At 40.3% G+C, this 27,075-nt stretch overlaps 1 protein-coding gene across 5 annotated transcripts in view; it reads right to left on the bottom strand.

Moving 5' to 3' along the window:
• SMARCC1 (SWI/SNF related BAF chromatin remodeling complex subunit C1) overlaps positions 1 to 27,075 on the bottom strand; it is a gene marked incomplete at its 5' end in the record, with an annotated part of 89,335 nt that overhangs the window by 60,005 nt on the left and 2,255 nt on the right. For 2 of the 5 annotated variants that reach the window (XM_080639485.1, XM_080639489.1), the window contains 9 exons: positions 191 to 309; positions 1,026 to 1,151; positions 2,777 to 2,852; positions 4,405 to 4,474; positions 5,717 to 5,786; positions 10,404 to 10,496; positions 11,591 to 11,672; positions 15,297 to 15,382; positions 20,720 to 20,839. In XM_080639485.1, coding sequence (XP_080495611.1) covers positions 191 to 309; positions 1,026 to 1,151; positions 2,777 to 2,852; positions 4,405 to 4,474; positions 5,717 to 5,786; positions 10,404 to 10,496; positions 11,591 to 11,672; positions 15,297 to 15,382; positions 20,720 to 20,839 — 842 coding nt within the window. Of the gene's footprint in view, positions 1 to 190; positions 310 to 1,025; positions 1,152 to 2,776; positions 2,853 to 4,404; positions 4,475 to 5,716; positions 5,787 to 10,403; positions 10,497 to 11,590; positions 11,673 to 15,296; positions 15,383 to 20,719; positions 20,840 to 21,461; positions 21,525 to 27,075 lie in introns of all 5 variants that reach the window. The other 3 variants (XM_080639487.1, XM_080639488.1, XM_080639486.1) reach the window with 3 other exon arrangements.

The following is a 27,075-nucleotide window of genomic DNA, read 5'->3' on the forward strand; positions in this document are numbered from 1 at the left end:
TGCAGGCAATATATTTCTACAGAAGCGTAAAGAAATTACATATACTGCACAAGCAATATCACTCAAGTCTATTGTAGAAATAATTATTCCACTGTAATCTAAGGAGAGGCAAGTGAAAGGGGACAGAGATCCCTGTGTAGCACATTTTATCAAGAAAATTTGTATCAAGTTACAGGACTTGGACACTCACCCTTTCTTCCCTGTCTTTTTTCTAGATTCCACAGGAGTGGGGGGTGGAGAAGGAGAATGCTTTCTCTTCCTTGTACTTGCTGCTGCTTTCCTGTCTCTCCTCTCCGGACTACGGACAGGCTGTTACAGAAGTGAAGTAGTTAGGTGATCCCAAATACTACAGTTATTGAAATGCTGTAGGCTACACTCTTCTTTAGTATGTCCTACAACAGAGAAGCTAAAAGCAGTAACACCACAACACATACCACATTCTGCTCCAGAATACTTCCTGTTGTCAATGTGAAAACCCCTTAATTTTCTACAGCCATCCCCCAGGAGATGCAATGGCTTTGTACTTGAGAAGTGTGATTTCAGTGGCTTTGTACTTAAGTGTGATTTTAAAACAAAGCAAGATTCAAAGGCGTATGTGCAACTTGATCAATATATTCTATTTAACAGGAGAGATTTCCCAGCAAGCAGCCTGATGTGAAAGTTGAATGAACATGTTTTCAGAGTCCTAACTAGCTTCCTGCACTGGGAGGGATACAAAATTTAGTTTCAAGAAGTATAGAGAATTTGGAAATCAAATATGAACAGCAGCTGTTTAACACACCCCTGGCTCCGTTTATGAGAAAGCACAGAGCAAGTCCTATCTCTTACCATCTTCCGGAAGGGGGATGGGGATTAAAGTGCACACTTACATTTCTGAATCAAGGAACTATGTCAGAAAAAAGTTAAACTAGATTCTGTTATCACAGGCAACTTAAACTGTTCAGCTAGCTTAACTTCAGCAACTTCAAGTCCCAAAATTTTGACTTATGCAGAGACAGTCACTCATTAAGCAGAGAACCACCTACCTCTTCATTTTTCATGGAGATTCTCTGTCGAAAACTCACTGATTTCCTGTTCTCATCTACTTCATAATCCTCTTCATTCATCCATTCATTGAATACATCTGTGTCCAAAATCCACTTGGCATGAACCTCAAGAATAGAACAGAAGAACATACCAACATGCCAATGTGTTTTGAAAAAGTAACCCTGTGACTGACCTCATTGGATTAATGCTTGCAGCTTTGTTATCAAGGTCTGAACATCCAAATATTTTGCAATGCTTTTACACATAACACGTGACCATTTAATGAGGCAATACAAAAAAGGATGAACTGTAACTCTGCTGAATGCAATGTCTGCCCCTAAGTCATTTTTAAGCCTTCTGAAGTGTTAGGTCAGTTCTTACAGCTATGACAACAGCTCTGCATTAAAAGCGTACTTTGGATGCTGAAAATTACCATCAAAATCTTCTAAATATACAGACCACCTTCACAGATGTGCCACGAAGACCAAAATAATTAGGAAGAGTTGGCCATATCTTGGAAAGAAAAGATTGACAATCTTGACTTAAAATATCCATCTTCAAATAAAGTTCGAGTTTACATAGCCGAAAATAAATTCTTGAGCTTTAGAATTATAATCCATCATTTATAGAAGCTGTTGTATCTTACTATGTATAGTAAGATTTATACACAAAAACCATGAGTTCCAGTTATTTACAGGTAACTACTTGAAGTCATGTTTGAGCAGACAAGTTATTTTCTGACCCAAGCTGCTCTAACTCTGCTGTTCAGATCAACAGCATACATACAGAACAACATTGCGTGAAATGTATACAGGATTAAGTCCAATAATAGAACAATAAAGTAGTAGTTACTGCTGATTGATTCTAAGTGCTCTTTATTCTTCTCTTGCAATGAAATAAATCAGAAAGGCAAATCATTCCTCTACAAAGAAAACTGATTAGAGAACCTAAATAAGGCCTTTGATGTTGGTTTGATTGCTCACATATTCAACAGATTGATAAGCACTGACTTCCTGCAGCATTACATCAGTTAAGCACAGAGTTCCCATTAAATTGAACCTTTCAATAAAAAAAGGAGAGATATGACCCTCAGGGATTCATAGAATCACAAAGTGGTTTTGGTTGGAAGGGACCTTAAAGCTCATCCAGTTCCAGCTCCCTACTGCAGGCAGGGACACCTTCCACTAGACCAGGTTGCTCCAAGCCCCATCCAACCTGGCCTTGAACACTGCCAGGGGATGGGGCAGCCACAGCTTCCCTGGGCAACCTGTGCCAGGGCCTCACCACCCTCACAGGGAAGAGCTTCTTCCTCAGATCTCATCTAAATCTCCTCTCTGTCAGTTTAAAGCCATTCCCCCTTGTCCTGTCCCTTCCTGCCCTTGTCAAAAGCCCCTCTCCAGATTTCCTGTAGGCCCTTTCAGGTACTGGAAGCTGCTCTGAGTTTCCCCAGGAGCCTCCTCTTCTCCAGGCTGAACAACCCCAGCTCTCTCAGTCTGTCCCTGTAGGAGAAGCGTGGTATTTTCCCCACTTTCTTTCATTAAACATTATATAAGGCCATGATGTCTTCTAATGAGCTGTCAGATTGCATCCCATTTTCATTTAGGCTCTAGACATATCCCTCTGCTTTTCCATATGTATCGAAATACATCCATCGTTACTCAACAGCACATTAAAACATCTATCTAGCAGCACCTGAGCATGAGCTGTATCAATACAGTAACACTGAGAAACTGTTTTACAAGAGACTTACCTTCCATGGCTTTTCAGGAATTGGAGGATCCTCGATTTCAGCATCTATTTCATTGGCATGAACCCAAGTGTCATAGCTAATGAGAGGAGGCAAGTGAAAATAAAATTGGTCCCTTGGGCTGTTCATCCAGGGAGATCACCAGCAGGAATATTTATTCAGCCATTATGGGATGTGCACATTTTTAGCTTTCTGATTTTAAAAGGCATCTCCAGCTTAGAATTGCAAATCTACTCTCTAGATTCAGGAGTATAAATGCAGTTTCTGAGTCACCTGTCAAACCCTGGCATTAAGTTAATTAACTTGTTTCTATTCTTATGAGTTTAAAGCAAGAGCTACTGGATTCCTAGAAGAAGTAAGTATTCATCTTCTCCTTCAATCCTACCACTGTACAAACAATTTATTATTTACATTCACTTTTCCACAGGCTATTCCCTCAAAACCTATTTATAAATACTATGAAACTACACTCAGTAGCAGCAAAAACCATACTTTATAATCTACACTAAGCATGCACTGAGCAACTGGGATACATCATATGCAAGAAAAGATGTGTATGTAGCATTCCTCATCTTCATACTGAGATTTGTAAATACATATACATTGAGTCAACACAAACTTAACTGCTGATACTATATGAACAAAAGTATTTCAAGGTTTTTCATCTGTATGAAGAAAAAAGTTTAAGTGTGACTGTTTGCACTCTTCCACAGAAATATGCATACGGCTCCTGAGAATTCTGTGCATGGACAGCAGGGCAGATTTTAGTAGTACCCTGGAAAAGTTATTTAAATAGAAGTCAATGCCAGGTTATCAATCAGATGAGGTTTTCCATAACCCAAACTCAGAAACCAGTTATTATAAATCCATTTAAGTTACTAACTGTACATACACTACCTTTTAACATCAACTAGCACCACAAGACAGCTTTCTCAAATACGTGCCTTCAACAGTCACTTCTACTTGACTAAAGGCAACCCAAGGAGTGAAACCTCTCCGTCCAAGGAAGCCTGACTAGGTGAGATTAGTTAACTCTTTTAGCTTTAAAGTCTTACTAACTTTAAGGAAAGGCTCACTCTACTCTTTAAAAGTCTGGTTCAATTTGCAACCTTACCAACAGCTCTGCAGGAAAATACTCTCTTTTTCTAACCTTCACCATCTGCCAGTATCACAAATGGGTTTTAAGCCAACAACTAGTCTTTTCAAGCTTTGGACATTGAGATAAATGGTAGTGAGACTAAATTACTGCATCGTCATACTCCGTAAGAGAACCACTGCTTGTCTCGTAATACGAGAGGTGATGTACAAGCATTCAGAATCAAACCAAGAGGAATGCAGTACTGTATATTTGGTCAAATTTTTAGATGAGCCAGCCTGAGATGGGTCTGAGCCTGTCACGTTCTGCAGATCAAGGAAAGATCAAAGTTGAGATCCACACAGCTTGACATTCCCCATGTGGGTTCACTACCATTAACCACAGAGCACTGCATTTGGCAGAGACAAGGCTCAGTAAGCTAAAGGAGCAGCTTGCTTGAGGATACAGATTTTACTATTTGCAAGTTTTAATCAAGACTCTTCCTTCAACATAAACTTAAGTAAAATTTGGGGTCTGCTTGCTTCCCTCACCTTACCTGTCTGGAAAAAAGCCCCAGTGTACCAGCACCTGCTTGTCTTTTTTCATCACAGGTCTCAACCATTCATCTGCAAAGAGGAAAGAGATCTAGCATCAGATTCAGACTGTAAAGCACATTACACACTATTTTGCTTTCCCATAGCCAGTCATAGTAAAGTTATTGTAATCATCTTCGATAGAAATCTACTGTAGAACAATTACAATGGCCTGGCCGGAATTAATACATTTGCCTGCATTACCTTTACCATGTCTAAACATGCATGTGCTCTGCATGCATGACAGATGTTGCATTAGTAATTTTGATGCCAACTTTGAGACGTATGTTACATTAGTAATTTTGATGCTAAGAATTGTTGCAATACATACACGGATGGGTCAGATCCAGCTTCTACTGGCAACCTGTGTCAGGGCCTCACCACCCTCACCGGGAAGAGCTTCCTCCTCAAATCTCATCTAAATCTGCCCTCTGTCAGTTAAGCCATTCCCCCTTGTCCTATCCCTACCTGGCTTGTAAAAGCTAATCGCTCCTACAGATAAGTGAACACTTCCACCTAGTGGCCATTAGATGCCAGGGCGTATCAGAAAAAGCGTATTAATGTCGATGAAGCTCAGGCTCAAGAGCAATGATCCACTAGAAAATTAGATGTATTTCAGTTGGAAAAAATAAAGAGCAATTTTTTGTTATTTGCTGAAAGATGCAGCTGTTAAATTGCTTTTGAGGAACCTATATACTTCATATAGAAGGAGACTGCATTATAAAAAAGCCTACAATCTTCCTTTATCAAGTCTGTTACAGTATTAATTTTCACTTACTTTAGCATCTACCTTTCTCACATCTAGCTGATTCCTAATCGTGTTCCACTCAATATTCTGACCTACACTTACGCGCTGGGGTCCACCATGGAAGCAATAAAATAAAAAATAATAGAAATGTTAGTTTTAAACCCCCTACTTTCACTGTGCTTCCTTTTAATTTTAATCTATTTTCTTTTTTAAGTTCTTTCAGACCCTTAGCTTTGCTCTCCTTCAGCCTGCAAGTTAACATCTCAGTTTTCAATGAAACCACTGAAGAGCAGTCAGTGTTACACACCTTAATCGGAAGAAGTCGCATTCATTAAAAAAGTAACTGTTACACCCAGTAGTTAGACACAGGATGCAGTCATTTTATTTGCAGTTGTTAATCCTAGAAATATCTCCCAAGTGGCTCTCAGGAGCAGCCTAGAAACATACCATGTGCAAAAACTCTTGTAGCTGCTAACAGAATTTAGTCACAATGCTAATTCCACTTAGAAATTAGAAAGCAACTTTACCATCATCCATTGAGGTAGGACTTGGATAAACATGGTGGGTAGCCTTCGATTTCTCTTCAGTTACTGTTCCCTGTGGGAAAGGGGGAAAAGAAGAAGTAGCTGCATTAGAAACTTTAAACAAATTACCCCAAACTTCTTGGCTGCTTCTTTTTACTCACATCCCATGCAGCCCAGAAGTACCCACAGCTAACTTCAATGCAACTACAGAGACTACCTCCTCTAAAAAATGACATAAAAAGGCAGTTACTCTGAGACTGTCACCGAACTAATGTCATCTCTTGCTCTTTCTTCTCAAATCCTTCCTCCCCCTAGCTCCTTCTGCCCCAGTTCTCATGGCAAATTGTTTGACTATCAGTTCATACAAACTTACTGGTAAATATTTTGTAAAAAAGCACCTGCAACTTTTTTCCACTAAGTACACATTTTGGTTCAAAACAATTTCTAGATATGACAATGTACATAAAGTATATGAAAAACTTAACTAGGAATGGCTGCCTTGAATAGAACATCCTTAGCATCTGAGAAAGGCTGTATGTCAAGAGACAGACTAAACACCTGTTCTTTAAAAAAAGGCTCCTAAACCATAGAACAAAGAGAATAAATCAGAAATACACTAACGTGATACCATTGATTGGTCAAATACTCAAACACAAGAATGCTTTTTCTTCTTGCTGTCATTTTCTTGACATATGAGAAGCAACAGATGTACTTCTCATGCGTATGTTGATGCCACAAACAGTGGTACATAAAGCAATTTCTCTACATATGAGTGCAGGCCATAATTATATTCCTGTTGGACCTACACCATCATGCAAAAAAAAAAAAAAATCCTGCTATACAGTATCTGTTAAATAACTGAACAGTGTGACCAGTCAAGAAAATCTTGACCTTCTCTTACAAGAACTAAGGATTCTCCCACATGCTGCAGAGACACCTCCAGACTCCGTATAGAAAGAGTCATTTCCAAGGACAGCAGAAGTTCACAGTCTGCAGGCTCTCTGCAGAGGAACTACGTTTTGGCACAGTTTATGTGAAAATGTTATTAAAAATTTACATTCCACAAATACTTGACAGAATTATTTAAAGGACTGAAGAGCCCAAGGGATAGGTTACAGCCACAATATGCAAACAATTTGTTCAGCAGACAGCACAAAAGGAGGAAAATTAAAAAAAAGAAAAACCAAAAAACATGAAGATGCACTGCATTACAGTAGCAATATTTGGAGACTACTCCAGTATCAGGGGCTAAAGGGCAAGAGTTCCCACACCAACAAGAATCCACAGAATTGGGTAAAAGGAGAGGAGGTGCTCTGAGCAACAGGAAGGCTGTAAAGTAAGAATTTAAGTGTTCAAAGGGAAAGAAATGAGTGAAGAGCCACCTGCAAAGTGTTTTAGGAACAATAATGGAAATTCTCCTTTCATCCCCCAGGAGCTAAAGATGCTCTAACGTGAGCTTTGTGAATCAGATCAGTAAGTTTCCTCTATTTCCTGAAGAGCTTTTAAAAACCCAGTGCACAACAGATGAAGCCTCTTAGATGCTATCTTGACTGAAAACAAAGGGAGGGATAGCTTTGTACTAAAGCAGCTTTCTGAAAGATGTAAGCAGTTTTAAGATTTATTCCCTGTCTCTGCTAAACTGAATGTGACTAGAAGCAAAAGACATAACAGGATGTCTTTAGTGACAAAACACTTTTCTTGAGGCCCACAGATATAAAGGCTAAATCTCACTCATTACCTGCTTTCAAGTTCCTAAATTATTGTTCTGGCTCTTCTCAGAAGAATCCTTAACACTTAATCAGTAAAAGAAAATCAGAAACAGTAGCAGCATCTTCAGCAGCAGAGAGAACAAACATCTCACTAACATCTCTTTTTATGAGCCCAGAGCTCACACCAGCACAGTGCTGGGACGAGAGATGCAAGTCTCTGCACAGGCTGCAGTCAGAGCAGTGAAGACTTGGAAGTAACAGGGAGGCAGCTACAAGTACCAGGCACAGGGAAGAGAAAAGATCACAGCAGAGTAAAAAAAAAAAAAAACCATAGTAATAATCAAAATAGTGAGCAAGCACGGGTAGCAACACAAATATAAGATGAAAATTCAGAAGTAGGGCAAAGGAAGAAAGCCCAAAGCCTAAAATTAGGGATAATTTCTGTCTGCAGTTCTTCACATCCCTTCAGAGACAAAACCACCTGCTTTAAAAGTCCCTTAAATCATATGTGGATATAGTATGCTTTAAGTTCACTACAGAATTCCTTCATGAAAGAAAAACAATCATTAACTCCTAATTTAAGCGATAGAAAACATCCTGATTCAGCTGAATAATTAACTTGTGAAAAATTATGCAACTGAAATTGAGACGATGGTTCATAATCACAACACAGGAAAAAACAATCTGGAAAAGAAAGTTTACTTTGGCTACAGCTGTGAATTGCCATAACACAAAAGGATATCGGACCATCTTGAGTTCACATTCCAGGATATTTCTCTCAAGAGAAGTGAAGACTGTTTACATTTTTAAAGATGAAACTGTTCATCTTATTCAGCTCATCATTTAGTTTAATAAACTACAATGGCAAGATGTTGACACTCTTGGAAATATGCTGACTCCTTAACAAGGAAGAGACCGCTGTTGCTCGTGCTCTTTACAGCACAAGCAAGAAAAAAAGAGCAAGTAAAATAATGTGAAAAAGGTAACAATCATGTTAAGATCAAAGCTTCCTCATGCTGTCCCCACAGATCCAGAACAGCTGTATTGCACACTACCTTCTTTGGCCGCAGGTTTGGACAAACGGCTAGCTTCTGCTTTGTATAAGCGGGTACTGAGCATTAAATCAGTTCAGGCCTGCAGCCAACTCAGAGATGCCATAAGTACTTTTCACTTTTTTACTTTAAGAACAGAGTTAGGATTCAGTCTCCTTGTGAGGATAACTACTACTTGCATTTTTTGGTCTTAAGTGATTTGCTGCTGCTGCTGCCCTGTGTTGTCAGACAGACTCCAGATGTAACTGATATTGCAAATAAAAGACAGACTAGGGACAATGTGGGCCCTCTCCGGACGCCATCAGGAGAACTGGCTACCCGGGATTTGGAGAAGGCTGAGGTTCTTAATGACTTCTTTGCCTCAGTCTTCACTGGCAAAGGCTCTGACCACACCACTCAAGCCTTGGAAGGCAGACACAGGGACTGTGAGAATGAAGACCTTGGGCCCACTGTAGGAGAGGATCTGGTTCGAGACCATCTTAAGAACCTGAACGTGCACAAGTCCATGGGACCTGATCAAATCCATCCACGTGTCCTGAAGGAGCTGGCAAATGAAGTTGCAAAGCCACTGTCCATCATATTTGAAAAATCATGGCAGTCAAGTGAAGTTCCCGATGACTGGGAAAAGGGAAATATAACCCCCATTTTCAAGAAGGGGAAAATGGATGACCCGGGGAACTACAGACCAGTCAGTCTCACCTCTGTGCCTGGCAAAATCTTGGAGCAGATTCTCCTGGAAGGCATGCTAAGGCACATGGAAAACAACCAGGTGGTTGGATGGGTGGACCACTCCGTGGATAAACAACTGGCTGGATGGCCACACACAAAGAGTTGTAGTCAATGGCTCAGTGTCCAGCTGGAGACCAGTAACGAGTGGTGTCCCTCAGGGATCGGTGTTGGGACCAGTCTTGTTCAACACCTCTGCTGGTGACATGGACAGTGGGATTGAGTGCTCCCTTGGCAAGTTTGCCGATGACACCAAGCTGTGTGGTTCGGTTGATACGCCAGAGGGAAGGGATGCCATCCAGAGGGACCTCGACACGCCTGTGAGGTGGGCTGATGCCAACCTGATGAAGTTTAACCATGCCAACTGCAAGGTCCTACACCTGGGTCAGAGCAATCCCAGGCACAGCTACAGGTTGGGCAGAGAAGAGATTCAGAGCAGCCCTGTGGAGAAGGACTTGGGGGTGTTGGTTGATGAGAAAATGAACATGAGCTAGCAGCGTGCGCTCACAGCCCAGAAAGCCAACTGTACCCTGGGCTGCATCGAAAAAGAGTATGACCAGCAGGTCGAAGGAGGTGATCCTGCCCCTCTACTCTCCTCTCGTGAGACCTCACTTGGAGTATTGTGTGCAGTTCTGGTGTCCTCAACATGAAAAGGACATGGAACTGTTGGAACAAAGTCCAGAGGAGGGCCACGAGGATCATCAGGGGACTGGAGCACCTCCCCTATGAAGATAGGCTGAGAAAGTTGGGGCTGTTCAGCCTGGAGAAGAGAAGGCTGTGTGGAGACCTCAGAGCAGCCTTCCAGTATCTGAAGGGGGGCTATAAGGATGCTAGGGAGGGACTCTTCGCTAGGGACCATAGTGATAGGAGAAGGGGTAACGGGTTAAAACTTAAACAGGGGAAGTTCAGATTGGATATAAGGAAGAAATTCTTTACTGTAAGGGTGGTGAGGCACTGGAATGAGTTGCCCAGGGAAGTTGTGAATGCTCCATCCCTGGCGGTGTTTAAGGCCAGGCTGGACAGAGCCTTGAGTGGCATGGTTTAGTGGGAGGTGTCCCTGCCCATGGCAGGGGGGTTGGAACTAGATGATCTTAAGGTCCTTTCCAACCCTAAGTATTCTATTCTATGATATGTTGAGGTTAGGCAAACACATTTTATCTTGCAACTGCCAAAATATGTTAAGATACACTATTTAACAGTTACCTGGTGACGTTTGACAATATCCTTCAATTTATTAGCCAACTTCAATTCTATATCTGGAATGAGGTAGACGGTTGGTCTGCTCAGACAGTTGTTCTAGTGGAGAGAATAGGAAGTTAAATAAGAAATTAGTTGGCCACCTGTGACAAATAAAAAAATTCCTATTAAGATCACCAATGCCTGAAAGAGCTCAAAAGGAACATGTGTCAGTTTGTGATATGGCACACTAACCAGAGTTACAGAAACCCTTCTGATAGCACTCTTTCCTTTTCCTCCTTGCCAAAGTCCTATCCTGATTTCTTTCTTGTCGCCACAGATCTGCTGTTAGCTCTAACAAAGACATCACAGCAGACAAAGGGAACGTGACCCAGTATAGCTGTTCTCATGTTCCTGCTTTTATATAATTTTTAATTGAAATGATGTCTTTGATTTCAAATAATTTCTGACAGGCTCTGGGAGACTTCACTTGAATGGGAATTTAAGTCCCTTATGTGTCAACTTCCAAATCTGAATCTGTCCTCCATCACCAACATGCAGATTCATCCATTTCTACAATATCAACAGGTATATGTTCATTTAATTTTGAATTTTAACATGTACTCTATTATGTATTGGAACCACCATACAATGGCAATAGTTTTATCATAAGATCATTTCTCTTTGATGTCCTTCCTCCCATTTCTATTTATAATAAGCACCCGCAAATTACATCTTGATATTATACACTAAGCCTGGGTTTAGAGTTTGGAAAAAAAAATAGCAAATGACACCATCTAAAATGTACCCTAACCTGAAAAAAGTCACCTGTATAAAGCTGAGTCTCAAGAAAGTCAACAACTGAATGGGTATGTACAGAAATAGTTACTCAATCCTAAGGGTGCTGCTTTCACAGGAAACCAGAGACACTCAGGATGCTTTCTCCTACCTTACAAAGAGGTGCTTCTCACCCAGTACATATCTGAAGAACATCAATGAAAACATTCTGAAGTTTTCAAGTGCAATAAAGAAGTCCAATAAAGTGACATGGAAAAAGTCCATGGAATTGTGACTAAAATGGGTGTGAGAGGGAGGGAAGAGTGTAACATTCCTACAGAAATCCATGCTGAAACTCTTCAGTGGCTCACAACTGAGGTACATGAAAACTAGTGAAACCCTTCCAAGGACAGCAGTTTTATGTATGAGTTTCTTGCCTGCACTAGTGTTTTCTCAATGTTCATAAACATCTCCACGTTTCGATCCATTCGGGATGGATTCTGCAGGTCAAACCTCCGCCTGTTAAGGAAAATTATTCAAAAATATTAAATTCAACTCTCCTCCACTCAGTAGTCAAGAATCTTTCACATTCCACATAAAAAACAACAGCGTATCATGGTAGCTATGTAAGAACATGTAAAGCACAACCACAAATATTTTTGCTTCACTTGGCAGCCCCCACAAGCAAGAAAAATCACCATGAACCAAATCAACAAAATGCAACTGATTAGTGAAATGTGTAGGAAAAATGAAGGTTGACATTGTCCAACAAAACCCTGTAGCAGGGTTGTGCATTCCACTACAGTCACAAAGGATAATTAAACAAACATAATCAAATGCTCACAATGGATTTCAACAACTAGATGAGAAAATTCATGAACAAGCTCTCACGTTTCTCTTCCTTCTAGCTGCACCCATCCACCAGTCCCAGATTCTAATCCAGGAAAAACACAGCAATTTGTCTGCCTGGTATTTTCTAAACTACTTATCTATTTGAGAACAAGCCACCCCACACTCAACACACAGGTAGCTAATAATCCATGTAAACACTTCATGATCTTCTTTATTGGACTCTGGTACTTTAAAGTTTGCTGCTTCATTGACAAAGTAATCAAAATTCTTGCAAAAACAATGTAGGTTAAAGTGTCTATCAGAAATGGGGGAGATAATATACAATCTGAGACTTTCTACTGGGAAGAAGCACAAGAGTTCCCCCAAGGCATTCTGCTGTACACACCTGAACCATACACGTGTTCAGAAATCATGGATGAACCAACTCAAAAGAATTTGGGACAATAAGAGCACTAACGCCAGTCTCTTGCCAAGCTCAGCACCTGCCAGTGTCTGTCTTGGCACTATCACACAGGCCAGGGTGCTGTAGGAGACTCTGAAACAGATTTGGGGCTGGCCCTTAACAATTCAGCCTTTTCCAAAGCACGATATGTTTAAATAATCAGATTGTTGACTCTTAGATGTAAAACATTGTATGATGCACTTCTGTATCTCCCAAGTTTTGGAAAAAGTTGATCCTAGAGTCTGAAAACACTCTTAACTGGAGTGTGGAGCTGGTGTTCAGCAGTGGCAATACCATCAGAAGGGATGTCAGCATATAATAAATAGCCAGTACACTTAACAGAGTGAAAAAGTCATGCACATAATTACTATGCAGTGACTGATATGCTTTTAATTAACACCCCAACTTAAAAATAGAAGAATTTAATCCAGTGCCCATATCCACTGACATGTTTCTTTTAAAAATACTTGTTTCCAGTAACACGTCAAATCAATTTTTTAAGTTTAAAAATATGCAATGAAGGTAAATCAAAGCAAGACTATTTTTTATCGCAAAACCCATTACCACACAAGGATGACATCGCATCACTGTAACACTACTCAGTTAAAGACACTTCAGGTGGGACCACCATGTTTTTGTTCACTTGAGGGTCTAGGATTTTCACAAAGAAGCTGCCCACACAAGTGGCACTGTGTAAGTATGCTGTCATGTTGGGCAGCACTAGAAATAGTCACTATTAGTGAATGACAGCTTCTATGCCAAAAAACAACATTACGGGCTCTTCCCTTCACACTAAGGACATGACAGACAAGTTGAAGATAATATCCTGGTATCTTTCAATTTTAAATTAAAGTTATGACCTCTTTAAATAGAGTTATGCATGCTAAAAAGTTTACATTGACTTCTAGACTTAAGGCCAGTCATCAGGAAGTCAGGCAGTTCCCTGCACAACACAATTTAATGAGGTATTTTACACATATAACACATCGGATTTTAAGAGCCAAGATCAAGTCAGTTTTCCAGAATTCAGCTATTGACAGCTTCATAGTCTGTATTCAAGACATATGCTCGTCAAAGGTAATGGTTTCAAGGAAGGAAGATAAATGCTCAATACACACAAACTAACCTAGACACTTAATAAAGACTTCAGTCCCTATGAAATGAAGACACTTAAGGCATGGAAGTCTGACCAAAATTCTTACATTTGGTTGCCTAAAATCTGCATTATGTATTCAGTTAATGCTACACGTCTCCAAATTCCTGCCTGCTTTTGAAACCCATACTTTAAGAGAAGCATGCCAATACACTAAGAAATTTCACTTTTTTTTAGTTGCCCATTCAGATAAAATAGTAGCACTAATTCTTCCTATCCTTAGTTTAACTGATACCTCTAACAGGTTTTAACAAACAACTACTTGAACTGCGGTGATAGACAAGGTATGTCCAACTGCACTGGGTAAGTGCATTTTTCAGACATACCTATTATGACGAGGAAAGGTACTTCTCCTATAAGACAGATCATTCACAAACAGGTTAAGCAAGAGCGACAATGCATACCATTAAAAAAAAAAATCATATTTCAGGCAAAACACCACATATTATTTGGTTGAGTCAGTGAAGGATACATTCCAAGCTCTAAGTCTGATCTTCAGAGTTAAATTCAAGTATCACTTCCCTCTACATCCCACATGCACAAACACAAGGCACTACCCACGCTAGTTTCGAGGAATTGGCAAGAGAGTGAGAAGAGAGGAGGCAATCATATATGAGTTTTGCTGACAAATTTCAACAACCGAAAACTAAATCTGTTGGAAAAGAAAGAAAAAAAAAGTTTAAATATTCATAAATTAGGAGCCATTTAACTCCTTTATCTTAAGGCAAAGAGGCAGCAAGACATGCCTGAAAGATACGCCACAAAGAACATGACAAACCTGCATCACGTCCTAAGTGTTCACAATACTGGAGTAAGAAAAACCCTGAGAGCAGCTTACTCATACCAGCTTTCTGATATATCCACCTCAGATACCCATTTAGCTGATAAGAGTATAAACAACTCCTAAAAACAATCAACAACTTCGTTTTTGCCTTTTAATTTGTTCTTGTAACAGAAACAGAGTCGACTCCAAGAATGCTGTTACAGGTCTGCACAGCCTCAGATCAGAAACTATTTAAACTTATGTACAAGAACAATCTCTGCTTACTTTTATTTATTGACTTTTCATCCTCACATTTTTTCCAGTGTTCTCAAATATAGTAATTTATGCTACTGCTGTCTTGGAAAGAGGATTGTAACTTAGAAACACAAAGGTCAAAACATTACTGGGATGCCACATGAGTAGTTTTAATGCTGGTGTCAATCACCACATGGGCAGTGTCTCCAACGACTTACACTCCGCATGTATGGAGGTTGATAAGCAATGGAAAACTTATGATTTATTAGTGTCTATGCAGTGCTTAATGTTTTCCAATTATAACTAAACTTTACACTCAATCCAGTAACAAAGACTTACATCTTATAGATGGGAAACAGTGATTCTATGCTACTGGTTAATTTGGCGAGTCATACAGCAAGTACCCGGCCAAGAAAAAAGCCTGAAGTTTATAATTAACTCCCAACCTACAGGCTCAAGACCTTAAACTTGGACAAGTTATCTTTAAATTTAGAGGTGTGGGTGGGTGTCTCAAAAAGACTACCATCAGCAAAACAAGAAAAAAAAATTTCCTCTTCCCATCTCCAACTCCCTTGCCTATCCAATTCTCCAGAAAGTATTAAACTTTAAGTAGTTTGCATAGGCATTTCATGTGCTTAATTCATGCAAAAGGTGTATAAATCAAAACTAAAAACTTACCAGCCCTGTTCATTCTTATATTTGTAAGCAGCACCAAGAATGTGGCATAATGTACCTCCAGCTTTGAAATCCATGAAGCACTTTGCCTAGAATCCAACAGAAAAGTGAAAACACAGTGACACCGACTTCTAAGTAATTATTTTAAACAAATACATACTTGTTAGCTGGGTTTTAAGCATCTAACTTAATCAAGCGTATAGTTTTAATTTTTAGATTAATCCCTTCTGGAATTTTACATTCTCCTTTAAGAATGTTTTGAAAAGATTAAATCCATTTGGTTTAAGTAGAATTCTTCATGTTTGCAAGCAGAACCTGACCTATCTGAAAGCTCCAAGTCCTTCCTTATGCAAGTAGCTTGCACAAAATTACTTGTATAGCTGTGAAACAGAAATCCAAACTACTCTTTGAACATGCATTTCACAGTCAATTAAACCTAAAATGAGAGCTACCAGTTAAGAAGCTCCTCATGTGTATTAAGTAAACCAAACCAAATCATTAGCAATGAACATCTAAAACCCAGTTCCACAGTCACTACAGCTCCTAAAGCTCTCCCTTCCTATCCCTCCTCCTCCACCACAACAAAAAGTTGTTTGTGAAAATCTTAGGTCACCATGCAGATCTGCCCTAAAAGACTAAATCCAACTCACTTCTTCACTACCAATTTTAGCAGAGTACAGCTGAGTCACATGCTCATAAACACATTCTCCGAATTCAAGAACTGCAATTCAGAAAGGAGCATGAGGAGACTGAAAACCTCTACCGAGTCCCACCAAGTCCTTTCTCTAGAAGGTTACTAAAGAAGCAGGACTGTTTCCTACACAGAAAGGAACAGCTCTCTGATAAATTTTAACTTAGAATTATCTCTGCTGTTTTACAATATTTCTAGTCAGGAAAAGTAAGGCGCTGTCAGAGTCATCTTCAAAACTGATGACAACTGGACAGCTCAGCTGAAGCCAGGACCAGAGAAAGGCAATGCCATGATCTATTTCAATCATAATTTGCAGAGTACTGACATGTATGAGGTTCACCTTATCAGGCTTATACAGGAAAAGCATGTAACAGCACTGATAAACTAAACATGGATAAAGCAAGCAATACATGACGTGGTAACAGAACAAATGAAAACTCAGTTTCTGTCCACCAGGCCTTCTCTTTACAGTAACAGACTGTTATCTGATATGACTGGTAAGTCAATTTGACTAAATCACAAAAAAGTGGTTTTGTTTGGTTGGTTTTTTTAAGTTCTTGTAAGATGCAAAAATTCCTTTACAAACATGCACTCAAGTGAGACTACTCTGGAACACTTCTTTCTATTAACAACAGCACCAAGCTGCTTTTAGCGACTTTTATATGGGATCAGGAGGACTTTAAATATACCACAAAGATGCTCCGAGAGCTGAGCACCTCTGCTATGGAGATAGGCTGAGAGAGCTGGGCTTGTTCAATCTGAGCAGAGAAGGCTCCGGGGGGGATCTTAGAGCAGCTTCCAGTGCAGGGGGTTTGGAACTAGATGGTCTTCAAGATCCCTTCCAACACAGACCATTCTAGGATTCTATGAAGTCTGTATCCCCTGGCATTGACAAGGAAGGACCACCTACAGAAGCTCAGCCCCACCAGAAGCGTACAATGGCCACGTCAAGGGGCACTCTTGGGGCTGAGCTCTTCTGATGTTGCTCCATCCAGCGCAAGATGCCCAACTATTTATTGGAAGAGCAAATCAAACCTATCTTTCCATATGCATACTAAGCATACAGACCAAGATTGGTCTATATTGCATTTCTCAGTAAAAATAAACTTGTACAATTCACAAAACAGAACTTGAGGAGGTGTTTAACGACAGTCTGCAGTTACCAGCAGCTTTCTGTAGGCTGCTTTCTTCTGGAACTAGAGAAAGCACAATGTTGGAGACACCACACAGACAAGAGCCTTCCTAGCAGTTTTTCTACATAAGAAATGTTTCTGATCTTGCTTCTTACTTTTTAGACCAGAACAGGTAATTTTCTTTAAATAAAGTATTTTATATTACACCTCAGGAGTATTTCCTAACACAGAATAAACATCAAATTACAGTCTTTGCACTGCTGACAAGCATTTTAAACTCAATCTGCAGGCAGGCAGCTAAAATGCTAGCATGGGATCTAAACGAAACATTGCCTTCCTTAGCTAATGGAAAGCAAAGCAGTTCTGTGTGATATCAAATCCACCAGTGTCCAAGAACAACATAAAAAAGATCCTTCATAAGCATTCAACCAGAACAGAACTGCTCCTGGTCCACCATCTGCTTAGAGCCCTGCTGTGCACTGAATATAATAAAGAGAGCTCAGAGCTGCAGTACAAGTACTTGCCAGTTTACGGGCTGTATGCATTTCAGAGCTGTTCTTAGCAAACTGAAGTCCTCTATGGATAGAGAAGTCTCTGATCAGAAGTTTTAACTAAACCAAAATGTTTTAACATGCTGAATGATTTTATTGTCATAAGACTTGGCTCTGAGAATACAAGCTTTGGTTTACAAACACATAAGCAAACGCTAGCTGCTCTAAAAAGAAAAATCAAAATTTCAACGTGAAGCCAGAAGGCCCAGTGACAGCACTAGTACGAAAGTCACTGTTACTTACCTCCAGCTGTCCAACACACATATGGTCATCCAGAATTGACCTTTCCCTTTTCGTTGACGTGTCAGACATTTCACACAACTGAATGAAATGACCACAGCAAAGCCCATCTAGATTTTGGCAAACGGCCCCATGTAACCAACAAGCCCTACTTCAAAAGTTCAGGGCTTGCTGCTGTAGCATTGATTTTATCAAGCTGCCCACCAGCAGCCCATATTAAATCTTTCAGTGACAAGGCCCCACCTCTTTGCATTCCTAGGACAACTCTGGCAGGTCCCACAGCTTGGCACACAACTCAGTGATCCCTGGCATTCCCAGCAGCCCAAGAAACTGAAGCCAGTCTGGCAAGTCAGGATTTTATGACCGCATCCAGGAAGTTCAGTGAAACCTTAACATGAAAACCAAGATACACATCTCCTAGATGTGACTTTTTCGAAGTGTCAGCAGACACTAGCAAGACCCTCTCATTAAACTGTAGTTGTTGCTACTCGCATAAAAGGAAATTGCTTTTAACAACTAGACAAAACCCGCTTCATGGAAGAGATGAAGCTGTCAATAAATCAGATTTCCTTCACATTTGTGCCCAAAATCATAGAATTGAGGAACGATTTTACAATTAGGTGTTGTATGAGTTAGTACCTTACTATAACCTTCATTTCAAACATGCAAAACTGCCTTTAAGATTACTCAGCTTTTTATTTTTTGAGTATCATTAAGGTTAAGACAATATGCATTTACATGCAATAACGAGAAGACATGCACAGAAGTTAAGCATGTCTTGATGCAAATGAAGAGTCCTTCATTTAATCCATATCTATTCATAAACCCTGTGCCGGACTCCTTGCCAAGAGCAGGAGCTTAAACACAATTAACAACGCTCGCAAATGCAAGGTCTACTGCATCCACTTCAGGCACTGAGTAAAATGTTTGAACTCTAGTTCAAGAGGTTATTTAACCTTCTGTAGCTTCACTCAGTTTCTTTTCAGTGGAAGCCTGCAATAGCTTTTCAATTCCTTTTGGAGGTTAACAATGTCACTTAAAGACATCCCTTCGCCCTATCTCTCTTCCCCAGTCAGACAAAATCCTGTAAAACTGAAGCACGCAGCATGTCTTCAAAGTGATATGGTGAATAACAGAGCCTCCTTCGCAGCCTGAACCAGCACCCTGAATTACTTGTCTAAAAAAATGAATGCTAACCTCGCTTGAGAGTACATACTGCATTTTCTCCTAAAAACAATACAAAGGAAGACATCCTGATGAGTTGTCTTGTTGGACATAATTGAGAACAGAGAGTTCCAACTGCTATAAACTTAAGCTGAGCAAATTTGATCAGATTAGACCTTCAAAACAGCAAGAATAGTTAAACACAGGAACAAAATATTTACAATGCCACTGAAATCTTTATGACCCATTTTTAAGATAAGATAAATTGATTTAACACTTGAGAGCACTCAAATGGTTTATTGACTTGTTGAACATAGGTAGTTTTATGGTCTACACTGACATATCAAAATAAAGCACCACAATGTTCACCTCTGTCCCTAAAGCTTTTCATTACCCCTGACGCATCCAGTAAGCAGAACGGAAGAGATGGTGAGCTACATTTTAACAGCATCTTGTGGTGCTTCTGTGAGTGCTCCTAAGCACCAAGTCCTAAGTTTCACCTTAGTGACTTAGGTGAATTCACCCCATAAGTTTGAAAACCCTCTCCTGAAGAACACACACATGAATTCACACTCCTCACAGTAATTATATAAGCAAAACATCTGGGTTAAAAAAAAACAAAACACAAAAACCACACCATAAAACAATAAAATATACTATTCTGTAAGTGATGGACCAAAGATAAAAGCATTTTCAACAGGCTTCAGACCAACTTCAGTTTATTATATTGTTATCAGTTACAAGTATTTCCAACTTTGTATGTATATCTAAACAGAACCCTAGATTGCACCTTAAATTCCCAGTAAGCATTCTGTGGCCAAAAATAAGCAAAGACCACCCTGCTGATGTCCACAACGCTTACACATACATTTATGACAGTTGCCTTGGACCACAAAACCTACCCTGAATCAGCTAGCTGGGTGCTTCACACCATGCTGCAGTCCCTGCCTTTCACAACTGAAATCCCTTTGTTACTTTGTCCTTACCATTTGCTGCACCCCTCTTCCCTCTATCAGTTGTTTATGCTTCATGCTCAAGTGGCCACAATTACTTTGATGGTAGGCACAGTTCCAAGCACAATGGGACTGATCTTTGACCACCACCACTGGGGTACCACTGCTAATGATGAGCCAAGTTTGAATTTTAAATAAGCAACCTGTAAAAATGTTGATATTGTTTCTGCATATCAATATCCTGAGTGACTAGAAAACTGTCCCAGACTAATTAGGTAACAAAGTGCTACTAAAGAATACCATAAAGCCATTTCTCTGTTTCATTTTGAAGTTTAGTCAACGGGAATGCCCAACAGAAACTTGTTTGCTTTGGGAAGCGCATATTATTCGGTCAGTCTACGACGCATCAGTCCAAACAGACTTTACTTAAAATTTACAAGCTTACATTTAGTACAAATTAAAACATTTCCACAGTATTCAGGAAATAATTTCCAAATGTAAGGAACATCAGCTAGTTTACACTGAAAATCTGTTTTTAAGGAGCATGATATTTCATCCCTTCCATAGGATGCATCAACCAAAGCCTCAGACAAAGCACCATCTCCCCATCACCTGGAAGCACGCAGCAGCCCCAATACTGGAGGAAGAACAAAATATGCCGTGGTAACAGCAGTGGGTTAACCCAAATACTCACAGGAAGCTTTGTGAAGGCAGGATTGGTGACATGTTTTCCAAAGGCATCTTCCTGGAATTGCAGCAGCTGCACCACCAGCCCAGCCAGTGTTTTATTGGTAGGAGCATCTGCTTGAACATACTGAAAGACAAAAAACCCCACACTTAACTTAGGATAGAAGATAATAAACCATGAAGACTGGTTTACTAATTCTCCAGACTTTACTAGTTGCACAGCACAGTTTTAAGATTTAAGGATCACTGCATGGCTGGGAAGTGGGTGTGCATACACAGAAGGAGTAAGAAACACATTTTTCTAGCCTTAGTCTTAAAATATAGCACGTATCTGTAAATCAGCAGCAGCTCACCACAGCCAGAGCTGTTATACAGGTAGAGATTAACTACTTAAATCTGATTTGTAGTTCCTAATAAAGAAACAAGACTAATTCTAGCCCACACATATACAAAGCTTTCTACAGCAACTTTACCAGCTCTTTCTGTAATCAACTACTACATTAATCCTTAAAGCATCCATTTGGTACTATATAGCATGTCACGTACAAAGAAAATAAACGATCTGGATAACTACATTTGCAATGCTTTGTGACAACTTAAGCTCTTCCCAAGGTTGTACTTTTAACAAAATACATATATACACATATACATATATATATATAAAAATGAGAAATCACAGCATGGACTATAAAAAAAATCATTCCATGGCTGCTGAGTTTTCATTACTCTTAATATAACTATTCACTTACTGGCTGTAATCTCCTCACCATGACAGAAGAATTCCAGGAGTAGAAGAAACATTACTTGTTCACCTAGAATATGGAATAATGTCAGCTATCCCAGTCATTTACCTTGCTAACACTCTGAACCATAAAACTTTGGCTTTTCCCTCAAGTCAGATTCTTCTAAAGCCCCCTTTTTTTTTTTTTTTTTGAGAGGCAGAACCCTTAAAAGTTTAAAGCAGTGGTCTTAAATAGCAGTCAGATCTAACTAAGCTTTCCAAAGCACCATCTACACAGCCAAAGGTATTACAAAGACACTTTTCCATTAGAATTTGATGATACCTGATTATCTCAAGATGCAAGTTCCTTCAGCACTTGTTAAGAGACATAGTAGAGAAATGAAATCTCTACAACTCACAGGATACAAATACCTTTAAGGCTCTCTAGGTGTCCTGCCCTGTGCACAAAACCTAACCTAGAAATATCAGCCTATAAAGAACAAAAGGTTTACTTTCCAAAGCTGCATTTTTATTTTAGCCCTCTCCCCTCTCCTAGGGAGGAAAAGCAGGCAATTGTGGCAATTTTATCCAATTAATAACTCCTATAAATTCTCACCAGCTACCACAGAGATACGAAGTAGCAGTAACAGTCTTTATCCCTGTTAGAACTCAGTTAAGACAAAGACTTTTGTTCCTAGGCATTTAAAAACCCTCTGGACCCTCATACTCCTCCCAGCTAGCATCTACTCTCTTTATAACTTTCGGACTAGAAGCTCTGGGTGATGCAGCTGAACTCACCAGAGCAGTTCAGGCCATCTTTTGTTGAATTAACCAATTTTAGACAGGATTGGCAAAATGGAGCATGTGACTTGCTCAGATGCTCCCATTAATCCAGCAGCTTCTCTAAAAAATCCCTCCCAGCCTCTGCATTAAATCACCAGGTGCTGCAGCTCAGCAGGAAGGTGCCATTCTCTGCCTTTGTTATCAGTGCTAAAATTCTCCAGCAGGGAGGCACAGAATCATACTTAAATCCTACTGCTAACTTTGCCAGAACCCTTTTTATCATTGCCCTAAGGGCTGCTAAATTAAGAAGGATGATTACCAATGTGCACATGCTCCTGTGTATTTTTATATCTGTTAATACATGACTTCTCATGTTGGTTTTTTGTATAGCTTAAAAATAAGTGGCTATCACACCCAGGATGAACACACATGTAGTGAACCTCCCATCATTTTGCACATTCAGCCTCTGCATCACCACTACCTTACGCAAGTCTGAATAAAACTTTGAGCTTTTAGCTCAGTTATGCCAATTAGAATGCACTCAAAACTAAATTAAAAGGTGAAGGCAAAAAGTTCTCTGCCAAACTACAGACTTAGGTTTCACACAAAAGTGAAAACAAAAGCATAGCAGACCAAGTGCCAGACTTCATATTAAATAATCCTATTTCTATTAACGAGACAGCTTTGGTCTTGAACACATTCACATGCCATACCTGTTACATATGCTCCAAAAGCAAAACCACTGGTTCCCACTTAAGCCCCACTATTTAAGACTGTCTACTCACCTCACTGCAATGCTTTCTCTAAATACATATCTGGCCAGGTCGGTTTTTTTAACCCAGTAAAACAGTACATTGCAGCAGTAAACCTTTAGTTTTGCATGGGAGGCTTTAGCATATCTTCTCTGAAGCTACAGTCTTTATTCCAGCAACAATGAATAGAGGAGACCTCACTTGGAGTATTGTGTGCAGTTCTGGTGTCCTCAACATAAAAAGGACATGGAACTGTTGGAACAAGTCCAGAGCAGGGCCATGAGGATGATCAGGGGACTGGAGCACCTCCTGTATGAAGACAGGCTGAGAAAGTTGGGGCTGCTCAGCCCGGAGAAGAGAAGGCTGCATGGAGACCTCATAGCAGCCTTCCAGTATCTGAAGGGGGCCTACAGGGATGCTGGGGATGGACTATTCATCAGAGACTGCAGTGACAGGACAAGGGGTAATGGGTTCAAACTTAAAACAGGGAAGTTTAGACTGGATACAAGGAAGAAACTCTTTACTGTGAGGGTGGTGAGGCACTGGAATGGGTTGCCCAGGGAAGTTGTGAATGCTCCATCCTTGGCGGTGTTCAAGGCCAGGTTGGATGAGGCCTTGGGTGGCATGGTTTAGTGTGAGGTGTCCCTGCCCACGGCAGGGGGGTTGGAACTAGATGATCTTAAGGTCCTTTCCTACCCTAACTATTCTGTGATTCTATGAAAACCCCTCATAACCGTTGTAACTGATTTAATGGGGGAAAAGCTATGTATTGCCACATTTGCCTTTACTTGTACACCTTAAAAGCCTTAAAGCTTTTCCCACTAAATTTGACACAATATCTTAAATTAATAAAGTACCAGAAACGTGCATAAAATACAACAAGAGCGCAAGCATTGAAGGCTCTCGCTAACAGCAAAATATAAGTATAAAGCAATTCTGAACTTATGGCCATCACGTAAAACAAAACGAAAACTCAATTACCAATTCAAAACCTTGGAATTTCATTAATCCACCTCTCAGCCCACACAGTGTACTTAAACCCACAGCTTCTTCAGGGCACAGAGAACAGAACTGCTTTCAGCACAACCCTCTAGTTAAGGTTCTCTCAGGATCCAATAAACCATGGCAAGGCAATGAATAACAAAGCTAACCAAAAGGACCTTACTCTTCACACAAAGCCAGCAAAAGCAGAAAATGAAAATCAGTGAGGAAACAGTCAAGGTTTAGGGTTTTCTTGGAGGGTTTCTTTGTCACTTGTGAACAAACACCACCTGCTCTAAATACCTGGTGACTTTGAACACCCAGACTGCAACTTCAGTTAAAAGTGAAAGAATTCAGAAGAGGTGGTATTCTTTTATTGACTTAATGTATTGTTCTTTTTTCCCCCCAAGTGTTTTCCTCTAGGATAAAACCCCAACCATTTACATGAGAATATACCTTGGAAAGTGTATTCTTAGACATGTGAAATTTTTCAGGCACTTATTCCTGTGCCTGCAGACCCTGTTTTTACCTCTTGCAGGAGGCACCAGCAACTAGAAGCTATTAGAAAGGAAGAAAACATGAAGAACCCCTGACTCTATTTTGCACTGCCACTACCTTGCAAGATTTTTCTTTTACACGAAACTCATCACTTTGCCTGAGGTTCCCCCTAAAGGAAAAAAACACCTTCAAAAGGAAACACAGAAGACTCCTCTCAATCACTTCTGCACACTAATGAGAGATCATACAAATGGATCTTTAAAGCAGCAAAATTGGTGAGATCATTTTATCAACAAGCAGTGGCTATCAGAGGACTGAAGTCACAACGTACCCATAAGTATTCCACCAGTCTCCACAGCAGACAGAAGCAGAGGATGATGCCGCAGCAAATAAAGGTTTTTAAACAGCAAATTCCAGAAGACAGAAACAATGCCCTGTTCCTAGACACACAGCTTTGGCATAAGGGGATTTTGTTCAAGTGCTGAAATACCAAAGCCCCACTGACACAGCAAAGGTTTTTCTAACATTTCCACATCAATTAGATATACAACACCTCCCACATATCTTTAAGCAGAAAACATGTATGGCTGGAACTCTTTTGGTGTAACTCAAACCGTTCAAGAACAGGGTGTAACACACAACAGAGGCAATTACTTCCCTTCACCAGCAAGGCTTGTCATCACAGCTGCATTGGAAAGCCTTTGTCACAGACCTGAGGGATGGATTCATGTGCCCTGTTTTGGTGTGGTGACTGACCTCAAATAACCACATCACAGATCTGCATTGTAGCCCTGATGCGCAAAATCCTTTCCTTCCCCAAAAACAAAGAACATTTCAGATCAGATTGCTAAATAACAGGGAGAAGAAAACCAACATTAAAATACTTTGATTTAGGTTATAACCCTTGTTCCCTTTTTTAAAGGCAAGAACACAAAAGAGCTGCAGGCACAAAGAAAATCCTCCCTCAGATTAAATCCAAGTCAGTCATTGAAAAAATACTTGATAAGGTTGCTACCAACATGAGAAATCAGAGGCAGCTGAAAGATAACTACAGATCCTCTCAATTCAGCTCCCGGCTGGCAGCAAACAAGCAGGTGGTCTCCAAACAGACATGTTCAGCAGTAATGACTGCCATTTCATAACAGCTGCCAAGAAGCAGCTCGTCCCTCCTCCCTGTAAGGCTGAGGCTTATTAACAGACAGGCATAAAGGGATGCCACACCACTGCCTGTTGTTATGGTCCTGTGGTAAAACAGACGTGGTAAACCAGCATCAGTCCAAAGCCACACAACAGCACCACGCTCCATTAATTCAGGAAGAAAACTTATTATTCTACGCTAGCTACTACTGAAAGTGGGTCCCAGCTACTCAACAAATCACCCAGACCTCCAAGCAATGATACCTCTTCATAGACCGTATGGTTTACTGTCTAGATGGACAGCCCATGCCGTTGTCTCCTTAAAAAAACAAACCAAAACACCCTCCTCCCTGGCCCCCAAAAGATCAGTTTTCCAACCTCCTCTCTCAGAGGGCACAGCTTTCAGAGCCACTGACAGGTGAAGCTCCCACAGGCCAGCATATTGACCAGGACATGATGAATACACTGGGAACAGTCTGTAAGGCATACAGCTGGAAATAAGGTTAGTTTTTGTATCCTTCATAATATACATGAAAAAAAACCAACCAAACAAAAAACAAACAACCCCTCAAGCTATCTTAGGAAGATATTTTAAATACAAAAAATAACTCTGATTTACAAGCTATTTTAATACAAGCAATTTATGGCTTAATATCAAGAGAACTACCTAAATAATTATTATTATAAAATAATATAAAATAATTTATATTATAAAAATGTATTATTAGAGATCACTGAGCAATGAAAAGTGAGCCCATCAGTTTACTTTTGAACTCTAGACTTCTACTTATAGTGGATGCCTTGATGTCACCAGCGTTAGTCTACCCAAATGCAATGAAAGCCTTAGAAAGCCTAAGAGACCTTAGAGCAGCCTTTCAGTACCTAAAACAGCTGACCAGAAAGCTGGAGAGGGGTTTTCAACAAGGGCCTGTAGGGACAGGACAAGGGGGAATGGCTTTAAACTGAGAGAGGGGAAATTGAGATGGGATCTGAGGAAGAAGTTCTTCCCTGTGAGGGTGCTGAGGCCCTGGCACAGGTTGCCCAGAGAAGCTGTGGCTGCCTCATCCCTTGCAGTGTTAAAGACCAGGTTGGATGGGGCTTGGAGCAGCCTGGTCTAGTGGAAGGTGTCCCTGCCCATGGCAGGGGGTTGGAACTGGATGAGCTTTAAGGTCCCTTCCAACCCAAACCATTCCCAAACCACTCTAGGATTCTCCGAATCCTTCAGGCCTTGAAAACCACAGCACATACCCATTTCCAACTCTCAGGTAAGAAAGGCTCAACCACCCATACCAGAGTCCGATGCCAGGGAGGAAGTGTGGGACCTCCTGCGACCCTCAGTGCAGAGAAATAGAGCAAACTGACTTCCATACGTCATGCACACACAAAAGTAGGGAGCATGAAGAAGTTGCAAATAAGCTTTTTTTCCCCGTCAGTGAGAGTTTTCCAATATCCACTGCAAGTCTCACATGCTACTATTTAAACCTCTTAATT

Source organism: Psittacula echo (assembly GCF_963264785.1).
Source record: "Psittacula echo genome assembly, chromosome: 2".
Taxonomy (NCBI): Eukaryota; Metazoa; Chordata; class Aves; order Psittaciformes; family Psittacidae; genus Psittacula; species Psittacula echo.